Genomic DNA, 21,580 nt, shown 5'->3' on the forward strand with positions numbered 1-21,580 from the left:
AGATAGCAACACTTGCCTTTCCGAAATGGAGTCACAATCCTTCCCCAGTTACCAAACTCCCAGAAAATCACATCCTTTCCTCTCAGTTCTGTTGTTAGTGAGGCCTGGTTCCAACATCTACTTCCCAAAACCTACCCAGAACGGTGGCCTGCCTATTTCCAGCCCTGCAGCTCAGGAGTCAGAGATGGTGTTCTAGCCTCTTGACTGCTCGTTACAGTTTTGGTCATTACACCATCCTTTCTCTCAATTTAGTGCTAATATCCCCAGACTTGTTGTGCCTGGAGTTTGGACTCCTCTTGGTCACAGTTAAGTTTAAATTAAGTGGTTGTATTGTTTTGTTTTGTTTTTACATGAACAAGTGGTAGAAACACGCTATCTACATGAAACAGTATTTGGAAATGTGGTTTAGACAAAAGATTTAGTTTCGCAGGTGATTTTGTTTGCATATGCTGGAATGGCCAAGATAATGAAGAATGTATTTCTAATGCAGTAGTTAAGACAGATGCTTGTGCCGAGGGCCTACTCAACTTTTTAGAGAAGATTCCGGGCACTCTTAGCACATTTTTGAGCTGTGTAAATTTTATGGAAAACAGTTGTATTCCTTTGCTCCAGGTTCATTCATTCATACCTGTACTGTTCTTCTTGGCAATGTAAAGAATATGGCAGTGGGATATTGTCGCATTTTCACTGACTTCATTTGAGTTCAAAAATGTTTTTCTGTTTTGTTGCCGATGCTACACAGATCTATCTTTCTTTATGATCATCTTGTTGAAAACATTTGCTTTTTCTCCTGAGGGAAAACACATGTGTGTATGTGTTGTGTCAATCTTCACATGTGAGCACTGACATCTTTATGAACAATGCTTTATAACAACAGAAATATACTATATACTATGTTCTTCTTAGTTTTGTTTGGTCACCCATTCCATGTTTTTTTTTTAATTAATAAATGTGTAGGTCTTTTAAACACATACCCTGTATTATAAATGAATATTTTTATTATGTTTCTTTTTAAACATATACATTTATATTATTACACATGAGTAAAATAAACTACACACAGCAGGGAGAACCATGAGACAATCAGGAATTATATAAATGTTACATTCATAGTGATTTGGCTATTTGTATTTGGAAAACTTGATGTAAACATCTTTCCTATCTTGTTGGATCTAAATTTCTGAATGGAAAATAATATCTATCATATCTCATCTCTATTCACTTAAAATATGTATCTTGATCTAAAATCATCTTAACCCCTAACCTACTTAATTGAACTGTCTCAGTCACTCTTTCATTTTGGAAGCTGCTAACCCACACTCTGGGTTTACTCAGGTATTTAAGCTTTATCCCTTCTCAAGTCTCTGATGGGTTTGAAGATCAGATAATTTAGTCTTTCAATGAATGAATAATTTAATGGTCAAGTTGATATCATTTCCAATTCGATCATATAATTACATCATCTTACAAACTTGTTACTTACATCTTAAGTCATAATGGTCATGTGACCATAAATAGTTATTAAAATATACTGTACATAAAATTATGTTGTCTAGAAAAACAGAAGAAATTGGCTGAGTAAAATTTTATATACATTGTTGTATTGATAGCATAGACATAAGTGATTGAGAAATATTACTTTAGTAGTTTTTAGTTGAAAAGTCCAAAGGGTTTTTGCAAAAACTGTTGAGTGGCTTAGGTAGGAACGGCTATGCATATCTACTGTGCTTGAGTTCATAAATGGTGAATTTGCATTACAAATTCTGATCACATATAACACAGGCCATACTCTATAAAATGGGTCATGTTTCTCATAAAAAAAAATCCATCTTCACTTTGAGACAAAAAAAAAAAAAAAAAAAAAAAAAAAAAAAAAAAAAACCACAAACAAACAAACAAACAAAAAAAAAACCCCTAAGATTATTTATCTCATTAGTTCCTGGTTAGTAGCTTACATGATGTCTTTTAGTTCAAAGTTCAACTGTTTGGAGTGAGATTTACCATCATTTCCACTGCACAGACTGAGAAAAGAGCTGAGAAAGTCAAATGATCAGCTCAAGGCTGAGCATTGAGCACAGCACGGCCAGTGAGCAAACTCGGTGCTCCCTGACTCTACAGCAAACAGTAGTAGCACAAGAGCTGCCCCACATTTAGAGGAGAAGGTAGATGGATAGATGACACCTCCAGGTGGGAAAACTGTTTCAGCAAGGGGCACTTCAAATAGGAAAAAGTGCACATAAATGATGCAGAATGCATTTATGAACTGGGGCATAAATATAGTTTCTTAGAGTGTCTCTCAGGGAGGGCCCAAGGCAACTTTTCAGCCCCAGCTTTCATCTGTATTGCAAATACCACTTCTTTGTTTATCTATAACCGTGAACATAGTCTAATAGTCCAGGTGACTGGCTGCATGATTTCAGGGAGAAAACAATGCGAGCACTGGGGCTTAAGAAAGCAGGAAAATTGTGAGATAGCATTCCTAGAAGCCGTTTTGAGTTTTGCAGCACTCCTACTCTAAGTCCCAGAGGGGGCAATACTTGAATTGAGACATTCCTTTTACCCTCAGAAATCTCGACGTCTAATTTCATTTCCTGGGCTTAAATATTCTGGACTAGTCTAGTGGCACTGTAATAGCCTGGGCAAACATTTTTATTTGTTTCACTGCCGATCCCAATATTTGCATTACAAGCTGCTGCCTACATTTTCTGCTATTTACTTCTTACAGATCAAATTTTTGGCCCAGATATAACATGTTTTCCAGTGAAGTGCTCCTTGCACTCATGAGAAAATGGAGAAAGCTTCCATTTTAAGTGTAGATTTTTGCCACCTGACTGAATTAATTCATTTTATAAATATGATATGAAACCACTTGATATTCATGCCTGTGTATCTGGGGTAGAGGAGCCATCAAGGCAAAAATTCAGCAAATCAACAACTGCCCCAATTGTGCAGGTAGGTGGACAAAATTAAAGCACTGTGGCCAGATCCAGGCCAGCCTCTCGGGCATTAGTCCTAATATTTGTTACCTTGTTTTCCTGGGTTGACATTAAAACAAGTAGAGTACTGTGAATGAATCTTTGTAAAGTACGAAATATCACAGAGAAACTGGGATTTTCTTTTTAATTAATGGGAGATTTATTAGTAGCAAACACTACTGAGGATTCTCTGCTGTGTGAAGAAACAGAAAACAATAGAAGCAGGGTGTGTGTGTGTGTGTGTGTTCATTCATATTTATGTGTGTATACATCTTCATGTGTGCAGGCATGTGGAGGTTTAAGGACAACCTCAACTGTGGATGATGCTCACCATCTTTTTTGTTTTCTTTTTCTTTTTCTTTTTCTGTTTCTCTTTCTTTCTTTCTTTCTTTCTTTCTTTCTTTCTTTCTTTCTTTCTTTCTTTTTTGAGACAGGATTTTCCACTTTGGTTTTTCTGAGACATGGTCTCTCACTGGGCTTATCAAGTAGGCTAGGTTGGTTGGTTGGTCCTCGCACCTGGGGGATCCTCCTGTCCCCGCTCCCTCAATGTTGAGATTACTACTGCATGCCTACTTCTGTCTCCATGGGTTTTGAGGATCAAGCTCACCTCCTCACACTTGCAATGCGAACACTTTACTGACTGCATTATCCCCCAGCTTGCAAGGGAGCGTTCTCAGAATCAAACAAAATGGCTCTTGGGGCATGATGAGACCATACAGACAGATTACAGAGCATTTCAGACTATTTCACAGCAGCACAGACAGCAAGGTAAAACCTGTGTGAAATCTGAAACCCTCAAAGGGTTAAGCTCAGGGTGTAGTACCCATTCTATAGCTCCGGAGTGCCAAAACACTCACACTTTGCTGGGGGCCCCCTCACTGCTCATGCTTGCTGGCGTCTGCAATTAGCAGTGCTGTCTTGAACCTCAGCCCTGCCAGGCAATCGTTTTCACTTAGTCTCTTTGAACTTCCATTTCGCACCTGTCAGATGCTTCTAATATCTCTTCACATTTCTGTTGTGAAGAGTGAAGGAGACAATCAGTGTGGAAAGGCTTTGTAAATTGCAATGGCTTCCACAAAGAACAAGTTATTGGTCAATTCACTTAGGCTATGTTGATACCCTTTTAGGATGTCAGTTTCTCCTTTGTGTGTGAAATGGGTTGATGGGATATTAATAGGCTAGAGAGGATTTGGTTTGTAAGTCTGGATTCTTTCACATTTCAGACTTGTGCATAACATCTCAATTATTGTTTCAAGATAAGTGCAGCTTTAAAGTGAATGTTTCCTAAATCTCAAGACTTCCTAAACAGTGCTCAGGGAGATAGGTAGATGCCTGCTGCTAGACCCAGAGGGTGGGCCTGGCTTTTCTGAAGGGTTACGGAGCAGGACTTTCCTTTCTCATGAGCAATGTAACCAGGGAACTCTCTCCTACTACATATAACATTATGTGTCCCTGAGCACTGTATCTAACCCAGGTTCTGCCTGTTACATACAACATATGTGTCCCTGAGCACTGTATCTAACCCAGGTTCTGCCTGTTACATACAACATATGTGTCCCTGAGCACTGTATCTGACTCAGGTTCTGCCTGTTACATACAACATATGTGTCCCTGAGCACTGTATCTAACCCAGGTTCTGCCTGTTACATACAACATATGTGTCCCTGAGCACTGTATCTAACCCAGGTTCTGCCTGTTACATACAACATATGTGTCCCTGAGCACTGTATCTAACCCAGGCTCTGCCTGTTACATACAACATATGATACAACATATGTGTCCCTGAGCACTGTATCCGACTCAGGTTCTGCCTGTTACATACAACATATGTGTCCCTGAGCACTGTATCCGACTCAGGTTCTGCCTGTTACATACAACATATGTGTCCCTGAGCACTGTATCTGACTCAGGTTCTGCCTGTTACATACAACATATGTGTCCCTGAGCACTGTATCTAACCCAGGTTCTGCCTGCCGTTTTACACAGGTCTTACTTGTCCTGCTCACCCAGGGGAATAAACTAGATGTGTTTTCCTCATCATTCTCCATCATTTTCCTGTGATATTAATCCTTTCTGTGGAAACATACATGAGTGGAACTCATTGTCTCAGTCATCCAGACACTATGTCATTAGGATACACATATTGTACTTTCTGTGGCCTAGAATTTTATATACATTAAAAAAAATGTACAATTTCTCAGCCACACAGAGAACCTCTTTGGATATTTTATGAGTACTATGGTTGAAGATTCTATCCATTTATGTTTCCGAGTGATGGTTCATAAACATTTCTATGCTAAATGTTTCATATATAATTAAAGCAAAATAAGCTTTCTTTTTGGTCTCTGAAATTATTTTAAATTCATTTTTATCGGACCCCAGTTCCTGTTCATAGAGATAGGGCCTGCTCCGCTGCCCTTCCTGGAGCCTGGATGGCACTGCTGCACAGCGGGGACTCTGTGAAGATTTGTGAAGTTAATGGACTCAGTCCTTTCTTACACTGGTTGCAAGGAAACTTAGAAGAATTGCTTCAGCTGAAATCTCCAAGCTCTGGATGCACTGCTTTCCCCTAACCGGTCTGCTGTTTATGTTTTCATTCTGTTTAAACACCCTCATTGACTGTAGTTTAATTATAAAAACACTGCACATCCTTTTTTTGGAAACTGGTATAGGATGGCATAAAATAAAATCCATTTTTTTCTAGATGATAAAAAACCAAAGTAGTTGAAATTTGAGTTTTTTTTAAAACATTTAACAAGCTATACAATTAAGTACATTTTCACTAGAAAAAATGTGTAGCCATGTTTTCCTCAGCCTGTGAGGAACCCGTCAGGAGACACATATCTAGACATACATTGGACATGGAGAAGCACAACTTTCCTCTTAATACAAGACTTGGTGAGGACAACTGTATCTATCTATCTGTCTATCTATCTATCTATCTATCTATCTATCTATCACTATCTGAAGTATTCACAAGGGAAATTCAATATTAGCATATGGAAAGCCCTAGCTTTGAGATTAGGAACCTTTGATCTGTGACTCTTTCTATAGTAAAGAGACAGACCTAAGTCTAAGCATAAGGCTTAGAACAGTGTGGGGCAAATGACATCAATTGGTCTTCTCAGTGTCACGGCAGAGACTTGTCAATGGACCCGGAACAGAGATGCAATGCCTTTGATTCAAACTCAAAAATGCCTTTAGTCTCATTAAAAGAGAAGAGAGGAAGGTGAGCCAGACAGCCTACACAGAGAGGACTTCTCCTTGGGATGCGATGGGAACTTTCTCAGTTTTCTGGTGTGGACTACACGAGGATCATGGATTCATGTCTCGGTACAAGGTTGACACTTTCTGGTCTCCTGCACTTGTTAGTTTGGTTTTATATATTATTCTGTTAGTTCTTTTTTTTTTTAAATCCAAAATTGTAATCCAGTCTTTGCTGGTCTTGGTTGAAGTCTTTCTTTTAGGTGTTATTATAAAGGAGGTTTAACGAATTTAATTTGAGATGCAGACTTTCTTTGAAAAAGATAGCCACTTTTGTAGTTAGAAAGGAGTGTTCTTGTATTAACAGCTTTTAAAGTAGGCTTCAAAGTGAGAGGGGGTTGGTAGAAGGGCCTAAGCTTAGAGTACTAATGTCACATCTGGAAAAATGAGTGAGTTACAATAGCTACTTCCTTCCAGTGGGAGCGTCCCCGGACGTTTGTTTAACAAGGGAAGTTGCTGTGACATCAAATTCATTGGGAGCACAGAGAAAACTTCTAGGCCTGTGAGTCATACAGTTCCTGTTTTCCCTCTTTGGAGAGTTTATAACATGTGAAATATAAATTATCAGGACAATAGCAAACTGACTCTGTTTGATTCTTTTAACTTTTCAAAAATCTATATCCCAAACTTGGGAAAATGAAAGTCCTACTGGAAGCTTGGAGGTGCTGAGAGATGTGATTATTTAAGTATTTTCTAATACACTATATTTCAATAGACCACATATGAAAATCATGTGTGGCTGATGTAGCCTCTAGGAGGATTTACAGGGTTCAGTCTATTTTAACTATGAATTTTAGCCTCAGTTAACATTTTGTTTTTATATTTTATTTGGACTTTAATGAGTATGCATATTTAAGCACTACTTACGTGTGTCTGCAGACAGAAGTGAGTGAGAAATATGCAGGTGCTAGTTTGTCCTGCCACCTGATGGGCCCCAGGGAACCAAACTCTGATAATTAGAGTTGGAAGCAAGTGCCTTCACCTGACCAGCCAGTCTCCTGACCCTATACACTATACACTTTATCTTACAAGACTGTCTTTGAGATTTAGTAGGTTAATCTGTTGTCAAACCAGAAAAATCTGTAGCATGTGGAGTGACCTGATCATTTTTACTGGCAAATGACAAAAGAAAGACGGAGAACAATCTGTGCATCTCTTATGTGTGGGCCATCCATGGGGACATGAGAAACCCAGCCCACGTCACCAGGCAGAGCTACTCTCCCTTGCTCAGCATCCTCATCTGGACTCAAGGGTTATTAATAACAAGAACAAAAGGGAGATGTGAAGCTGGGAGGATGGCAAGGCAGAGTTACTGGTTGAGGTGGAGGGAGGTAATGGTGGATAATATGTTCAAAATATAGTGTTCAAATGCATGACATTTTCAAAGAAGAGAATGTATAAAATATATTAAAAATTAAAAAAGTAAAGTGAACTTACAACAGTGGTAATTAACACCAGAGGCTAACTGTCTGAAATAAGATATGAATATATCTGTTCTCTCTGAAGGTGAACTGTGAAATGCAACATGAGTGACACGGAGAGGGCAGCGGGTTCTATGTTGGTGTCTAACAGCACGGATGAGTACATTCACAGGCACTGCCCAAGAAGCTGATGAACCTCCAGAGTTCCTTGTTGAGGAAGAAAATCATCAGGGAAAGACTTGACTTTTTTTTAGAAGTCCAATGATGCATGGCTCCAGGAAAAATATAGTCACAGGATGCAATGTTTTTTTGAAGATTTTTCCACATTAATTAGTTTTCACAGGAAGCATAAAGTAGCTACATTTAGTAGCAGTAGCCTATAATATCATCAAGATAGTTGTTTACAATAAAATATAATATTCATATTTGCTTCTGTTTAAATCTTAAAGCATATATTATCAGTCTAATATATCAACTGTCACTGTTATATTTTATTACTTTTAATAATTTTCTATGGCTCAGCGTATCTGGGGAGCACACTTTTGGGGATTTTAGTTTTGTAAAATGTTTTACAAAAACATGCTTTTCTTACGTATTTTTCACCAAAGTTGTATACAGTAAGAAGTTTTAAGTATTTAAGAGATGATTATAGTACTGTGATTTTTTTAAAAAAGAAAAATTGTTCTTTCGAGATGTATGATAAATTATAAGTGGTGGTTTCTGACATTATCTTGCTTCTATGGTGGGAGGAGAGAGTGAGAAGATGAGAGTGGGGTTGGAACATGGCTTGATGTAACTGAGTTTTAAAAATAATTACATGAAGATTAATGATATTATTCCACATGCATTTGCATGAAATTTCACATTAAAAATTCTCATTACCAAAATGTAAAACAAAATGGCCCTCCAAGTCCATGTGCTCTATGTTCACGGGCTCAACTAATTGTAGACAAAATATATGTAAAGTAGTCGCATCTTCCAGAATATGTACATAGAGGTATAAAAAAATCATTATTCCCTAAGCAATACAATACCACAAACATTCTCATGCTTATCTAGGGATGATTTAAGACACGGAAGAAGATGCACATAGGTAATGTGTAAGCATCAGTCTGCTTGGTATAAGAGACTGCAGTATCCTTAGAGCTTGTATGTGTAAAGGGGCTGGAGCCAGTCCCAGAGCCCATTCTTTGAGAGATGATTTTACATAAAGCATGTATATTTATAAAGATTGTACAATGGAAACAAGAGCTGAGAGGAGTTCTGTGGAGGAGATCAATTGTTTACTGTATCACTTCCTCACCATACTGAATACTAGTCTATTCTTCTCAGGAAGCATTTGTTAATATCTATAGTGGGTGTTTGGGGAATAGCTATATATACATATATAATAGAACCAATGTTAATTCATTGCATAACTGATAGCTTCAGGCATTAGTTTTATCTAGATGTTGAAAATATTAAGGTAAAATATGCAAAAGTTAAAATCCTTTTATGTCCAGATTTTGATATATACAAGTAATTAAAATACTACTAGGGATTTATTTACATATAAACATAGTGACAATTATTAAGTAAATGAAATAATGGATAAATGGCAGGTTTTTTTTTTTTTTTGTTTTTGTTTTTGTTTTTGGACACAGGGTTTCTCTGTGTAGCCTCAGCTGTGCTGGACTATCTTTGTAGACTAGGCTGACCTTGAAGGACAAGAAACAATTGATTTAGTTTGAATACTATTTATAAAATTTGTTACAAGTGTTTACTAGCTAAATGAAAAGTTATGCTTAAAAGCCCTTGAAGCTGAGCGTGGTGGCTCATGCCTTTAATCTAGCACTGCAGGGAGGAAGGGAAGAGGCAAGCAGAGCACAGTGAGTTTGAGGCCAGCATGGCCAAACAGTGAGTTCCAGGACAGCCAGGGCTATACAGAGAAATCCTATCTCAAGATAGCAGAAATGAATGAATGAATGAATGAATGAATAAATATTACTTGAATACTTTTATAAAACTCAATAATTTTATTTTTATAATTTATCTTAAATTCCCATAAATTATAGCCATCTGATAAAGCGCCAATTGCTTTTCCATCAATCATTTCTTGCTGTAGGAGAATTAAATTAGGTAGCTTCTTTTATTACTCAAAGTAAGTTCCATAGTTGCTAAATAAGATTTATGTTTTCACATAAAGTTGTTATAACTTTGCATGTCTGAAAAACTACATTATAGAAACTAAATAAATGAGATGTTAGTTTCTTTAAAATTTAACTATGCATCAATTTTTAACTCTGTATGCACACAAATGTAGCCTGTGTTAGCACTTGCAGCTCTTAATTTCTGTCTTCCCAGAGATCAGCAAGCTTTCCATTGTTGACTTTTATGAAAATTCAAGCAAGAACATTTGCATTTATTACAATATACTGCCAAACCTTGCATTAATTTCCATTGATGCCCATTAATTTGATAAATGTTTTGTCATTTGTACCATTTACACTGTCAAAACAAGTTAATTATATCTTACTGACATCTTTGACAACTGCTTTAACTATGGCACCAAAAAAAAAAAGAAGTGTGCTTATTTGCTTCGACAAGAATTACAAGTTCTTGCCCATTGAAAGCTTGAACAAAGAAAGATCAGCACATGTTCATGTTAGGACAAACAGTAAACCCTGGTACTGAAGGATCTCATAAAGAGGCTCTCATCTCCGTAGTAGGACATTTTACGTACCTGCATAATCTGTCCTTGCATAATGCCCATCTTCAGATTTAGTGGTTGTTGTTGTGTTATCTACATTAAAAAATGAACAAGAAAAGCCAGTTAACCATTTCTTATATGCCTGTCAACTGTACTCTTCCAACGGTATCTTCACTTCTTCCTTGCAGTTAAAGCGTGTTGTTTTCCTCAACAACAACAACAAGCCCCCAATTAAGGTCTTGCACACTCCCAAGATTTCAAGTGCTCGTTCAGTCTGTATGAATAACAAAATGGTGCCGGCTTTCTGAAGTTTGACAGGAAGATTCAGATGTTACTGAGATACATTGGACAAAAGAAAAATAAGTCTGAGTTCTGAACAACAAAACAGAAAATTCTACTATGTTTGGCTTTCAAGAATGTACTTCAAATACTTCTACGGATCCAATACATAAAAGATTGTGATTTGCTTTTAATTCGAAGGTTTCTAATCAATTCTTAAATTCTTGACTAGGCTTTCTCTTTAGCCTTTGCCAAGAGAATGTCGGCTATCTTCTGAACGCTGGCTCCTGTGTTCGTGGCCCTGTGACAATACAGCCCCGTCATATTGAAAAACACGTGCGCTGTTGCTGATGGGCCCTCAAACACCGATAATCAACGCAGATTCTATAGCGGACTACACGATCTATTGTGAATCAGAACTGTCTTTCAGAAATGAAATAGCTGCCTAGTAAGGAATTATCTCCACTTTTCATTTCTGCACAGAGACTAAAAACATTTTTTTGAAATGAAATTTTGCTATGAACATTACCTTGACATCGACCGAGAGACATGACTTCAATTTTCTCCTGTTTCTGACATGACGCTTCTTTGATTTGACACGCGTTATCATAAGACTTCCCGTCAGAAGCGCAGAGGGGATTGAAGTTGGTTTGAGAACAGTCAATGTTGCATACACACCTAAAGAAAGAGAAATAAAATATGGAACATCAATAGCGACGTTACGACATTTTAAGTAAAATACAGACGGGAGAAGTGCTAGCTCGACAAAACGCAGCAGAGTCGAGTTGGACTCTTCCAGAGAAGTTCTGCCAGTTTTCTGAGATGAAATGCAAAACAGAACTAATAGTAACATTGATCCAAAAATAAACGGGCATAAACATCACGAGGCTGTTTGAACGGTTCAAACGGGCTAGTGTGGCAGAGCTGCTTGGGAAGTGATGGAAACGCACCCCTGCGCTTCCGTGATTGGACAGCTAAATGGTGAGAGCTTCAGAAAGATGTCTCAGAGGCCAGTGAGACAGAATACAATCAAATTTGTTGTTTGGAATGCCATCAGTTAGCTATTTCTCCAGCATAGAAGAGAACATGACGAAGTATGCTAAATGATACTCTTTAGTGGTCCTCAGCCTTTTACAGTGCCACAGGAACCCTTTGAGAGTGAAGTGTAAGGTGTAGGCAGCCTCTCAGAATACTCCCCTATAAACAGCTCTTTGCATGAAATTGCATGGGGGTTTCAGGTTTCTCTTGGCACATCCAAATATTCCTTCCAAGATATACAGTTTCTATTTTTTGCTCTTACTTTATACAATAAAGTGACAAATTCAAATTGGTTACCACTTAAAGCTTTAGCTTTATTTATTTATTTTTCCTTTAGGCTATAGAAACATCTGGTGAATTAAAGAAAATTAGGTGACTTAGAGTACAATTAAACACTGTAAATTTTTAAAAATAATTTTCAATGTTCTCTTAATTCTCTATTTTATAGTCTACTTTGTTATTTGGAATATTGCATTTTGGTTAAGAGCACTTGCTGTTCTTGCAGAGGACCTGGAACCCATATGGTTGGCTCAGACACATGGGTAATTCCAGTTTTAGAGAACTTGACACCTGTCTGGCCTCAGTATGCACTATATACATGTAGTTGCACATATATATATTTAAAAAACACCACTCATCCACATTAAAATAATAAGTATAAAAATTAGTATGTTGCATTTTTGGTGTGTGCAAACCTACTTCTTGTATAGAATAAAAATTTAAATATTTTTATTTATGTTTGTATTCTTCATTCTGTATAACTTCTTGAAGTTATGAAACACAATTTTACTTCTGAATACATTACAACACACACACACAATGATGATAATGACTACTCTATGCATGCTGGCTGTTAAATTCATTGCTTCACTTAAACTTTGTAGCAGCCTCTACACAGACTAAGATATTCGGTAATACGTAAAAGCAGAAACCTAGTAAAGTATAGATCATGCGCACACAGATGTGATACATGAGACCTAGCCCTCCTCCTTTTATATTGCAGCCTGTAAATTAAGATTGTCCACAAATCTTTAAAAGCATATACTGATAAGTAGATTCCTGTGCCTTGTAGAAGCCGAGATTATGCTTAGAAGCCTAGAATTCTGTATTCTTAAGTAGTAACCCTGGCGCCCGACTGACTCACTGCCCAAGAATGTTGAGTGATCAACGCAGTCCAGAAAGGGCTTGTCTACATGCCAGTTAATTTCAGAATGCAGTCTTTAGACCATCTGTATCAAAAACTAGCTAAACTACTGTTAAAAATATGGACAGGAAATGTACTAGTGTAATACACATACACACACACATACATGTGTGCGTGTATGTGTGTGTGTTTGTGTGTGTGTGTGTGTGTGTGTGTGTGTGTAGAAGAATTTTGCTAGTAGTACTTGATTAGTTTTATATTATTCTATTTCAGAAATAGTAGCCAGGACAGGTGGCAACTGTTTAGATCGTTAAGCATCCCCCTCCTCACAGAGTGACACTCCTCCCTCAGCCATGGTGGAAGCAAGGCCAGCATTGCTGCCTCCTGTGGTCTGAGCATCTGAGGTCAGGAGCTGCTTAAGCTCACAGAGTCTTGTGTGTTTCAGGATGGCCCTGGGGAAGTCACCTTGCCCATTAGGCTTCCCTGGAACACCGACCTTTAGGAAACCAGAGCGGCAAGGCCAGCTTGACTCATTGTATAGACAGTTCCTGGTGTTATTAAGGTTGTTTAGGTTTTAATTATTGGTCAAAAATTTCCAGAGTCTTCAGGGGAAGAGGATGAGCTCAGCCCTGATGCAACTTGAGGTGTTGGGGTAGGTTGGTGTTGGGAGGCAGGGGATGGGAGAAGAGGGATGGAGGGTGGGATTAGGAAGAGAGGAGATGACTATGATATAAAGTTTTATATATATATATATATATATATATATATATATATATATATATATATATATGTATATGTATAAAAAGTTAATAAAATTTTTCTAAAACAGACCGAAAGATACATCGTTTTATCTGTCTATGGAAATGGCAGCTGAGGTGTCCAGAGCTCCAAAGGCTTACAAGTAAAATCCAGAGAAACTCAGAAATGCACACCCTTTGTAGTTGGACTAAAATAATTACTACTTCTGAAGTCATTTAATATCATACCAAATGATGAAATGAGAACAGCAATGGGAAGAGACAATCTGATTGAGTTGAAGGGACCAGAATCACCATTTCCACTGAGCCACGCACAGCACCTTCCTGACAACTGCGCCGGACATTTTACAGGACCCGATTTCCCATAAGTCCCCACCTCCACCCTATGTGACATTGGTCCACTCCTGCTCTTGGTCAGTCCCAGCCTCCTTGAAGGTTTGCTTTCTTAATACTGCAAACAAAACATTTGGGGGTGGGGAATGGTTAAGGAAAGGTACATACACGTTCATCTCATTCTCACCTCAAAAGGAGGTCAGATTCTTTTCCGTGAAAATGAGATGCAGCTTCCAGTGAAGCTCCAGTGTGGAAGCCTGAGAAAACAGGAGCTATGTTGTCCCCCCTCCCTGCACACACTCCCACCCTTCACTACTCTTTCCTTCCTATCCTCTAAATTACCATATTTAATGTACAAACAAACGCTTTTAACATTCTATCTTTTCACTCTCAACATTGAGGGAAATGGAAACTGCATGAAGAGTTACCTCCCTCTCTCCCACCTTCCTCACCCCAGCCATCTCCAGAGTCTTGTGTAGTGCAGGCTTGCCTGGAACTCCCAGCAAAGGCATGACTTTAAACATCTGGCCTTCCTGTTTGAACCTTTCAAGCTAGTATCTCCACATCCTATTTTATGTGGCGCTGGTGACTGAATCAAGGACTTGGTACCTGAGAGATAAGAACTTTACAAAATAAGTTGCTTTCCTAGTCACTTTTCATTTTTTAAATGAATGTGGGAGTCTTCAAAGACATGCTAAGTTTTCTTGGAGACTATGTGGTATTGGGAGAAAGAAATTTGTGAGTGGATCGGAGGACCCATTCTGTCTACATTTCTATTAGACAAATAAACTCTGACTTTTATAATCATTACGTATTATATTTTATATATTTGCATTTGTTAGCTTCAGTGATTCAACAATAGGCAGGGTTCTAGGACCTTAGTGAATTTTTATCATGTTATTCTTTGGTAATGATTGGGTTATCTTTGCTATGTTCATTTTCCTAAGTATGTTAGTTATGCTCAACTTTCAATAACTACATGTTGATAAACAAGTGAAATGAATGAAGAAGCTATTTTATGCTCTCAAAGACAAGTAGCCACTATTACTATCTCCATCTAATAGATAAGAAAATTGAGTCTTGAGGAAGCCATATAGCTTGTAAAGAGAAGAACATCATTCTCCATCTAGGCAGCCTGACGCCAGAGGCTGCCCCATCTGCAAATTGAAGTTCATGGAAAGCCAAATCAGACGCATATTCATATCATTACTGATAGGAGAGGTACTTTGCATGGATTGGACTTAAAAAAGAAAAACAATGCTGTGTCCACTCCTGGGCTATTTATTACAATCTCTCAGTTTATATTGAACCTTAATCTTTGTCTTCTCAAACAAGTGCTCAAAGTTTTTTGCAATATTGGTATATTTTGTTGAGTGATACCGTCAAGACATTGTAAGCCAATGTCAGGCATCAGAATGAATAACTAATATCATGGGCATTGAATTGACCTTACTGCTTAAAGCATCGGTTATTCAGAATGTTATATATTTATGCTATGACTATACTTTCCTACATATAAATATACACATTTAAATATTCACACAACCATATGAAAACACGTAGGTCATGAATCAACTCAAGTGTGTGTGTGTGTGTGTGTGTGTGTGTGTGTGTGTGTGTGTAAAACTGAAGTGCTTTAGCAATCTTTCCCGAGTTTCTGCTTTAAAATTTTAAAGGAGAATTTTCCAAGTTATATTCCTGGGGCAGTAAGTAGGGCTTTCTGTTTTAGCCATAATGAATCTGTTTCCAGCAGGCTTATCTACCTCACAGTAGCATGTACTGCCTCAAATTAAAAAAAATGGTCTTTATTTTTATTTTATATTTATACCCTTTAAAATTTTCAGGATCAAGATATCCTATTTATTTTCGAATTTCTGGTATTTAGCACAGTGCATTAGAGCAAATGTTAAAAAAAAAAAAAAAAACCCTTGTTGGATAAATTATAGAGAGAATGGCTGGATGGACTCGGAAGGTTTTCAAGAACACAGTCTCAACACTAACACTGAAGGGAAGAATTTGCAGATGTCCTAAGTGAAGAGGCCTGGAAACTGGAGAGGAAATGAGACCAAGGAGGGTGAGCAGTAAAGAAATAAGGGAATGACTGCAAGACCCCGAATGGCTACATAAGGAACCATTAGAACTAGCTTTAAAAAAGAACCTGTCAGCATTTAATGCAAACAAACCCAAAGCACCAAGCTTTTACACTTCATGGACTGTCTGCTATTCAGCTGACCCAACTGGAGGTCATCCCACTTTTTAATCAATAAATGATGCAAATTCAAAGATGTTCTCTTCAGGGCTGCCAAATACAAGCAGCCAAAATGCTGAGAATGTAACATTTATATAATTCCTGATTGTTTCATTGTTCTTCTTGCTGTAGGTAGTTTATTGTATATATGTGTGATAATATAAATGTATATGTAAAAAATAAAAAAAATATTTAATAGAAAATCATCCTATGGACCAAATTTCAAAATAATATAGTTATGGAACTTGTAAAAATTACCCCTTACTCCCCCATTTTCTTTTCGCAGGACTTCTGCTTCTAGGCTCATGCAGTCACAGGTGCCTTCAACTTTGCTGCTGGTTATAGCAAACCTGTTCCTGGATTTGGCCTTTCCTTCTGTCTCTAATACCTGCTTTGAGAGGTTTTGGCAACAGAACTTGGAAAGGATAACCTGTGATAAATTAGTGCAACTGAGCCATGCTGCTTGACTCATGAGGAGCTGCTGAGAAGGGTCCTCAAGGACCCAGGCTCTCAGCCTCCTCCTCGTGTGCCTTTCCACAAATGAAGAGAACAGGATACTAGCTCTTCATGGCCTCAGTGACATAGATGACTGTCCACCTGTGACAGGACATACTTCAACCAGCCAATCACTGCTTAAGTCTTGTGATATTTGAGTATAGCTTTAGGTACTGATATAATGTGAACACGGTAGCGACTTGACAGTTCATTGTTAGTTCAAATCACTGTATAACGCCCTGGAAAGAAGCTGGCAGAATTATCATACAAAGTAGAAGTGATGTTGCAGGTACTGGTTTTAGCAGCTTATGCAAACGAGTCCTATATATATATATATATATATATACACACACACACACACACACACACAGAAATAAAAAGCACTTGTTTTTAAGAACAGAAACTATCCCTCTCCATTGTTTTTGGCAAATAATTGCATTATTATTCATTCTGAGAGGAGTAACTAGTTAATTACAGCATGCCACAAGCATTATATTCAAGGCAAGGATTTGTAGGGCTGAGGGCTGCACTCATGCCTTTAAAGATTTTGCTTTGTTTTGTTTTCTTTCTTTTTCTTCTCTTTTTCAGTGTATTTCAGTTTTTTGACATTTTGACACTGCGATTACATAGATCTCTTTTCTTTTAAGCTACAAAGAAAGAAAATCAGCTGTACATGAAAATAATAATTTCAGGGGTCTCTGTGTGAAAGGACCCCCTCAAACTGCTTCAGAGACAGCTAACACTGACTGAAAACCTCAGCTCCCTGGATTGCAGTGAAGGAAATAAGACTATGTGAGGCTATAAAGAGCATATAGTGTAGGAAATAAAAGGTGATACCTAAAATGACTGGCATACGTTTATAATCCAATCGTGGATATTTTGGGGCACTTGACATTAATTGAGTTGCCTGCCTCACTGAAGAGACCATTGTGAGAGTGATCTACAGTGAGTTAAATGGGTTTTCTGTGTATCTAGGAATGCCTGTCATCTGCCTAAGTGTGAGGAAGCAAGCCCTGCCAGCTCACGGATTACTTATTCATGTGTCTGGTTTGTGGTTGCCCTCTAATTCCACTAGATTTTATTTCATCTATTAAACATGGCTGACACATTCTTTTCTCAAGGTCCTCGGCTCAGTGTCCATGCCAAAGTTTGACTGTCTAACATTCTGAATCCACTTTAAAGCCCCAGCCGCATAGCAGGTAGTGAGGATGTCTTACTGGGCTGTTTTAGGCCATGTAGTTTGTGTCCCTTGAGCCTGTATTTCTCCAGGGCTATGAAATAGACCCTTCTCCCTCTGCCTGTGCTTGCTGTAATGGATGGCTGTATTACATTAATAACAGTAAAACAGCATACACCTCTCATCTGAGACTCGTGTGATACTTTAAATCCATTTACTCATTAACTCTCATTTTTTTTTCTTTTGGTGGAACTTGATTATGGGTATTTTATCTGTAAAGAAACTTCAGTGAAGGAATGACTCCAAACCGTGAAGGGGAAAATGAGGAAAGAAATGTGAAAATGTCCCAGAAAATTAAACTTTATATATAAGGGGCAGAAAAATGTCAACTGATAGTAAAGCTGGTAGGTCTGACATGTTGTCACTCCTGGATTTTCTTTTTAATGGCCATGGCAATCCTTTCAGGTTAAAACAGAGGAGCAATATTCACCTCAGTAAATATTATCCACAATGCACTGGAATTTTACTAGGATGGTAAGGTGTATTTTAATTTAAAATGTTTAATATATATGGGTGTTTTGCTTGGATGTTTATCTGTGCATCATATACATGTTTGGTATATACTCAGACCACTAAAAAGGGTGATGTATCCCTTGAGAATAGAGTTGCAGACAGCTGTGAGCTATTAAACCTGTGTCCTCTGAAAGAGCAGTCAATACTCTTTATTACCGAGCCTCTCTCAGACAGGCACACACGCATATGCAAACACACACACACACACACACACACACACACACACACACACACACACACACATACACACACACTAATGGTGAGGCATATCTTATATGTGGAAAAGGCTTATTTACTACTAATGTTGATAACTTGTAGGGAGCTGAAAGACCAAGGAAGTCAGCCTACCACAGGGAAGGCTGTGGAATACAGTAGCTCACTGACTGGATAAGACCCAAGAAAACAGTTGAAAGAAAACCGAGCTGAAGAATCCTTATAATAGGTGCTGCCAGGACTCCCCAAAACAGAATCCCATGTTGACTGGAAGAAATTACTGCCTGGAAAGGGACTGGGACCCACACACCAGTCTGCTCAATGTAATGAAGTTGGGTAGAGGCTGTGGTGAAAGCTTGGGATTTGGTGTCAGGCCTGCCAATGATCTAGGTCTGACTCTTTATTAGCAGTATGGCACTACACTAGTTATTCAACTTAGTCAAGCCTTAGAATCTGCACTTGTGAAAATGGAGCGACTGCAGCATTGTAGGGACTCAATTGAACAATTCATACGTCCCTTGCTTAGCAAAGGATTTCTGACCACGTCCCCTGGATGAGGAGGCCTGGTGGCACTCAGAGGAAGGATAGCAAGTTATCAAGAAGAGACTTGATACCCTAAGAGCATATATAGGGGAAGGAAGTCCCCCTCAGTCACAGTCTTAGGGGAGGTGAGTAGGGGGGAAGCGGGAAGGAGGGAGGAATAGGAGGATACAAGGGATTGGCTAACAATTGAGATGTAATATGAATAAATTAATAAAAAAATTATAATTTATAACAAATATTGGTCATCATTAACTTTGCCTTCCCAACCAGGGCTTCTAAACCCTGATGCAGATGGATGTTTGTCTTAGGAGCTCTGGTATGAGATCCAGGCACTGAATTAAGTGCTGCAGGTGATTCTGATGAATGGCCTACAGGGTCTCATCAGATGAGATTCCCTTGCCCACCGTTCAAGGCTACCCAAGGTGCCTCCCTAAGTCAGCATGTGTATAATTCAGTGGGAGCCACTCTGAAGCAGAGGGCTAGAACGGGGGCTCTCTGTGTAGCATCTGGAGCCAGAGCCTCAGCCTCTCCTGTGCAGGAATGTGTGGGTCAGCCGCTGACACATCTTAGCTATAGCTGGCTCCACACATCCTTTTCTGTCTCCTACATCCCATCCTGACTAGGGTTTAGAATTGTTTAATGCATGTTGTTCAGTGACAGTTTTAAAGGCTCTTGTCCATATGGGGTATGTGTGTGTGTGTGTGTGTGTGTGTGTGTATGTATATGTGTGTATATATATATATATATTCTTTAGATACTGTGAGGTCATGTTAATTGACAGGGATATGTTAAATGCCTTGATTCAAAAACATTTTGGAACATTGAGCAGAATTGGTTCACCAAGTAAACCAAGACCAACTGGTGAGAATGGAGAGGAAACTGCAAGTGGCTCAGGTGTTCCCCTGTGCCCGACGGCTTCTTCTAGCCTCCTCCTGATGCTCCTGATTGACAAGATAGGGGAGGAAAGGGTGGAGAGTGAACTCTAAAGACATAGGTAGTGTTTAAATAGGGAAAAGTGATGGGCAGAATGACAAGGGGAAGCATGTACAGGGCAGCTGCCTCACATGCTGGGAGGATATGACGTGGTCTGTCTGGTGGGAATGAAAGGGGATCACAGAGGTCCAGACAGATTGAAAGGGAGCTTAATTCCACTGCAAGGAGTGCCCTTCATCTTCTGGGCCAGGGTGAGTCCTGAGAGCTTTCTGAGCATAGGGTTAGCAGAAGGTCAGCATGCTCAAAGCTGTGCTTGCAACGGATAATGCTAGCTGGACTCAACAGACCACAAGGCAAAGCCACTGACTACAAGGCACTGGGATAGAGAGGGACAAGGACACAAAGCTGGGCAGTGATGCATTTGTTATATAGAAGAAAGGGAGGAATCGATAGGATTAGAGGGTGTTTCCTTAAGGCCCAGCAGAGTGCAGTGTTAAGGAATAAATACGACCACAACCTCCCCCCTGCTCGCCCTTCTCTTCCCTGCTTTCCTTACTGTCCTACATTGTGATCTGACTCTCACACAAACTCTGGTGCCCGCACACAGAGGAAGGATAGCTAGTTACCAAGAAGAGACTTGATATTCTGAGAGCATATATAGGGGGAGGAGGTCTCCCTAGGTCACGGACATAGGGGAGGGGAGAAGGGGAGAAATGGGAGGGAGGGAAGATGAGAGGAAACAGGGGAAGGGCTAACAATCGAGATGTAATATGAATAAATTAATAAAAAAATCTAAAAAAAAATTAAAAACAAACAAACAAACAAACAAACAAAAAAAGAATTGGAAATCCAAAGGGTCAGGCAGGCTCAGGGAGGAGCTGGGCATGCGATACAGGAAGGCTTTCTTCTGTCTGTCTTTGCTGTGGTCAGAAGGACCAACCAAGTTCTATTATAGTAGTGACACCAGGAAAACAACCATGACCACAGAAGAACCATTATTTGTCCATCCAGCTTGAGTGTTGGAATTAAAACAAAACACACTGGCAATGGACACCTAACTCATGACAATGTTTTAGTGGCCAAAGGACAGTCATGCAGTAGGAAGCACTCCCACACCCCTCCTCTATGGATAAGATGGAGCTAAAGCAAAAGTTAATTCTTGGTCTGTTGTCACAGATCACAGTTGCCCCCCTTTTCTAGATTATTATTTTTCCCCTTTGAAGCAGCTGCATTTACAGCTTAAAATAATCAAAGTAAACAATTCCTCTTCCTCATGTGCATCTTTAAAAATATCCTGAAGCAAAGCACTTCATTAGCATTCTGTGCATGCTCTTAGCCACTAAGCTGGCAAGCCCTCAGCCACCAGTAGTGATGTGGGCACCACAAGTGGGCTGCTCTGCCTGGTTGTGTCATAACCAAGGAGGACTGTGGTCACCACGAGTGGGCTGCTCTGCTTACATGGTCTTTATGAACATGGAAAACCCAGAAATTTGGATG

The 21,580-nt window shown here is 38.9% G+C and overlaps 1 protein-coding gene and 1 long non-coding RNA gene across 2 annotated transcripts in view; one reads left to right on the forward strand and one right to left on the reverse strand.

Annotated features, from left to right (window-relative positions):
- The window catches only part of LOC127196262 (uncharacterized), a 44,821-nt gene extending 36,619 nt beyond the window's left edge, over positions 1 to 8,202 (forward strand). Inside the window, exon 3 of the long non-coding RNA XR_007831464.1 lies at positions 7,746 to 8,202. This is a non-coding gene — a long non-coding RNA (uncharacterized LOC127196262). The remainder of the gene's footprint in view (positions 1 to 7,745) is intronic.
- LOC127196261 (tomoregulin-2) overlaps positions 1 to 21,580 on the reverse strand; it is a 156,836-nt gene that overhangs the window by 50,126 nt on the left and 85,130 nt on the right. The window contains exons 3-4 of the mRNA XM_051153815.1: positions 11,158 to 11,306; positions 10,383 to 10,442 (exon numbers count right to left, since the gene is read on the reverse strand). Of these exons, the coding sequence (XP_051009772.1) occupies positions 10,383 to 10,442; positions 11,158 to 11,306 (209 nt within the window). The remainder of the gene's footprint in view (positions 1 to 10,382; positions 10,443 to 11,157; positions 11,307 to 21,580) is intronic.

The sequence above is a fragment of the Acomys russatus genome, chromosome 12 (assembly GCF_903995435.1).
Source record: "Acomys russatus chromosome 12, mAcoRus1.1, whole genome shotgun sequence".
NCBI classification, from domain to species: Eukaryota; Metazoa; Chordata; class Mammalia; order Rodentia; family Muridae; genus Acomys; species Acomys russatus.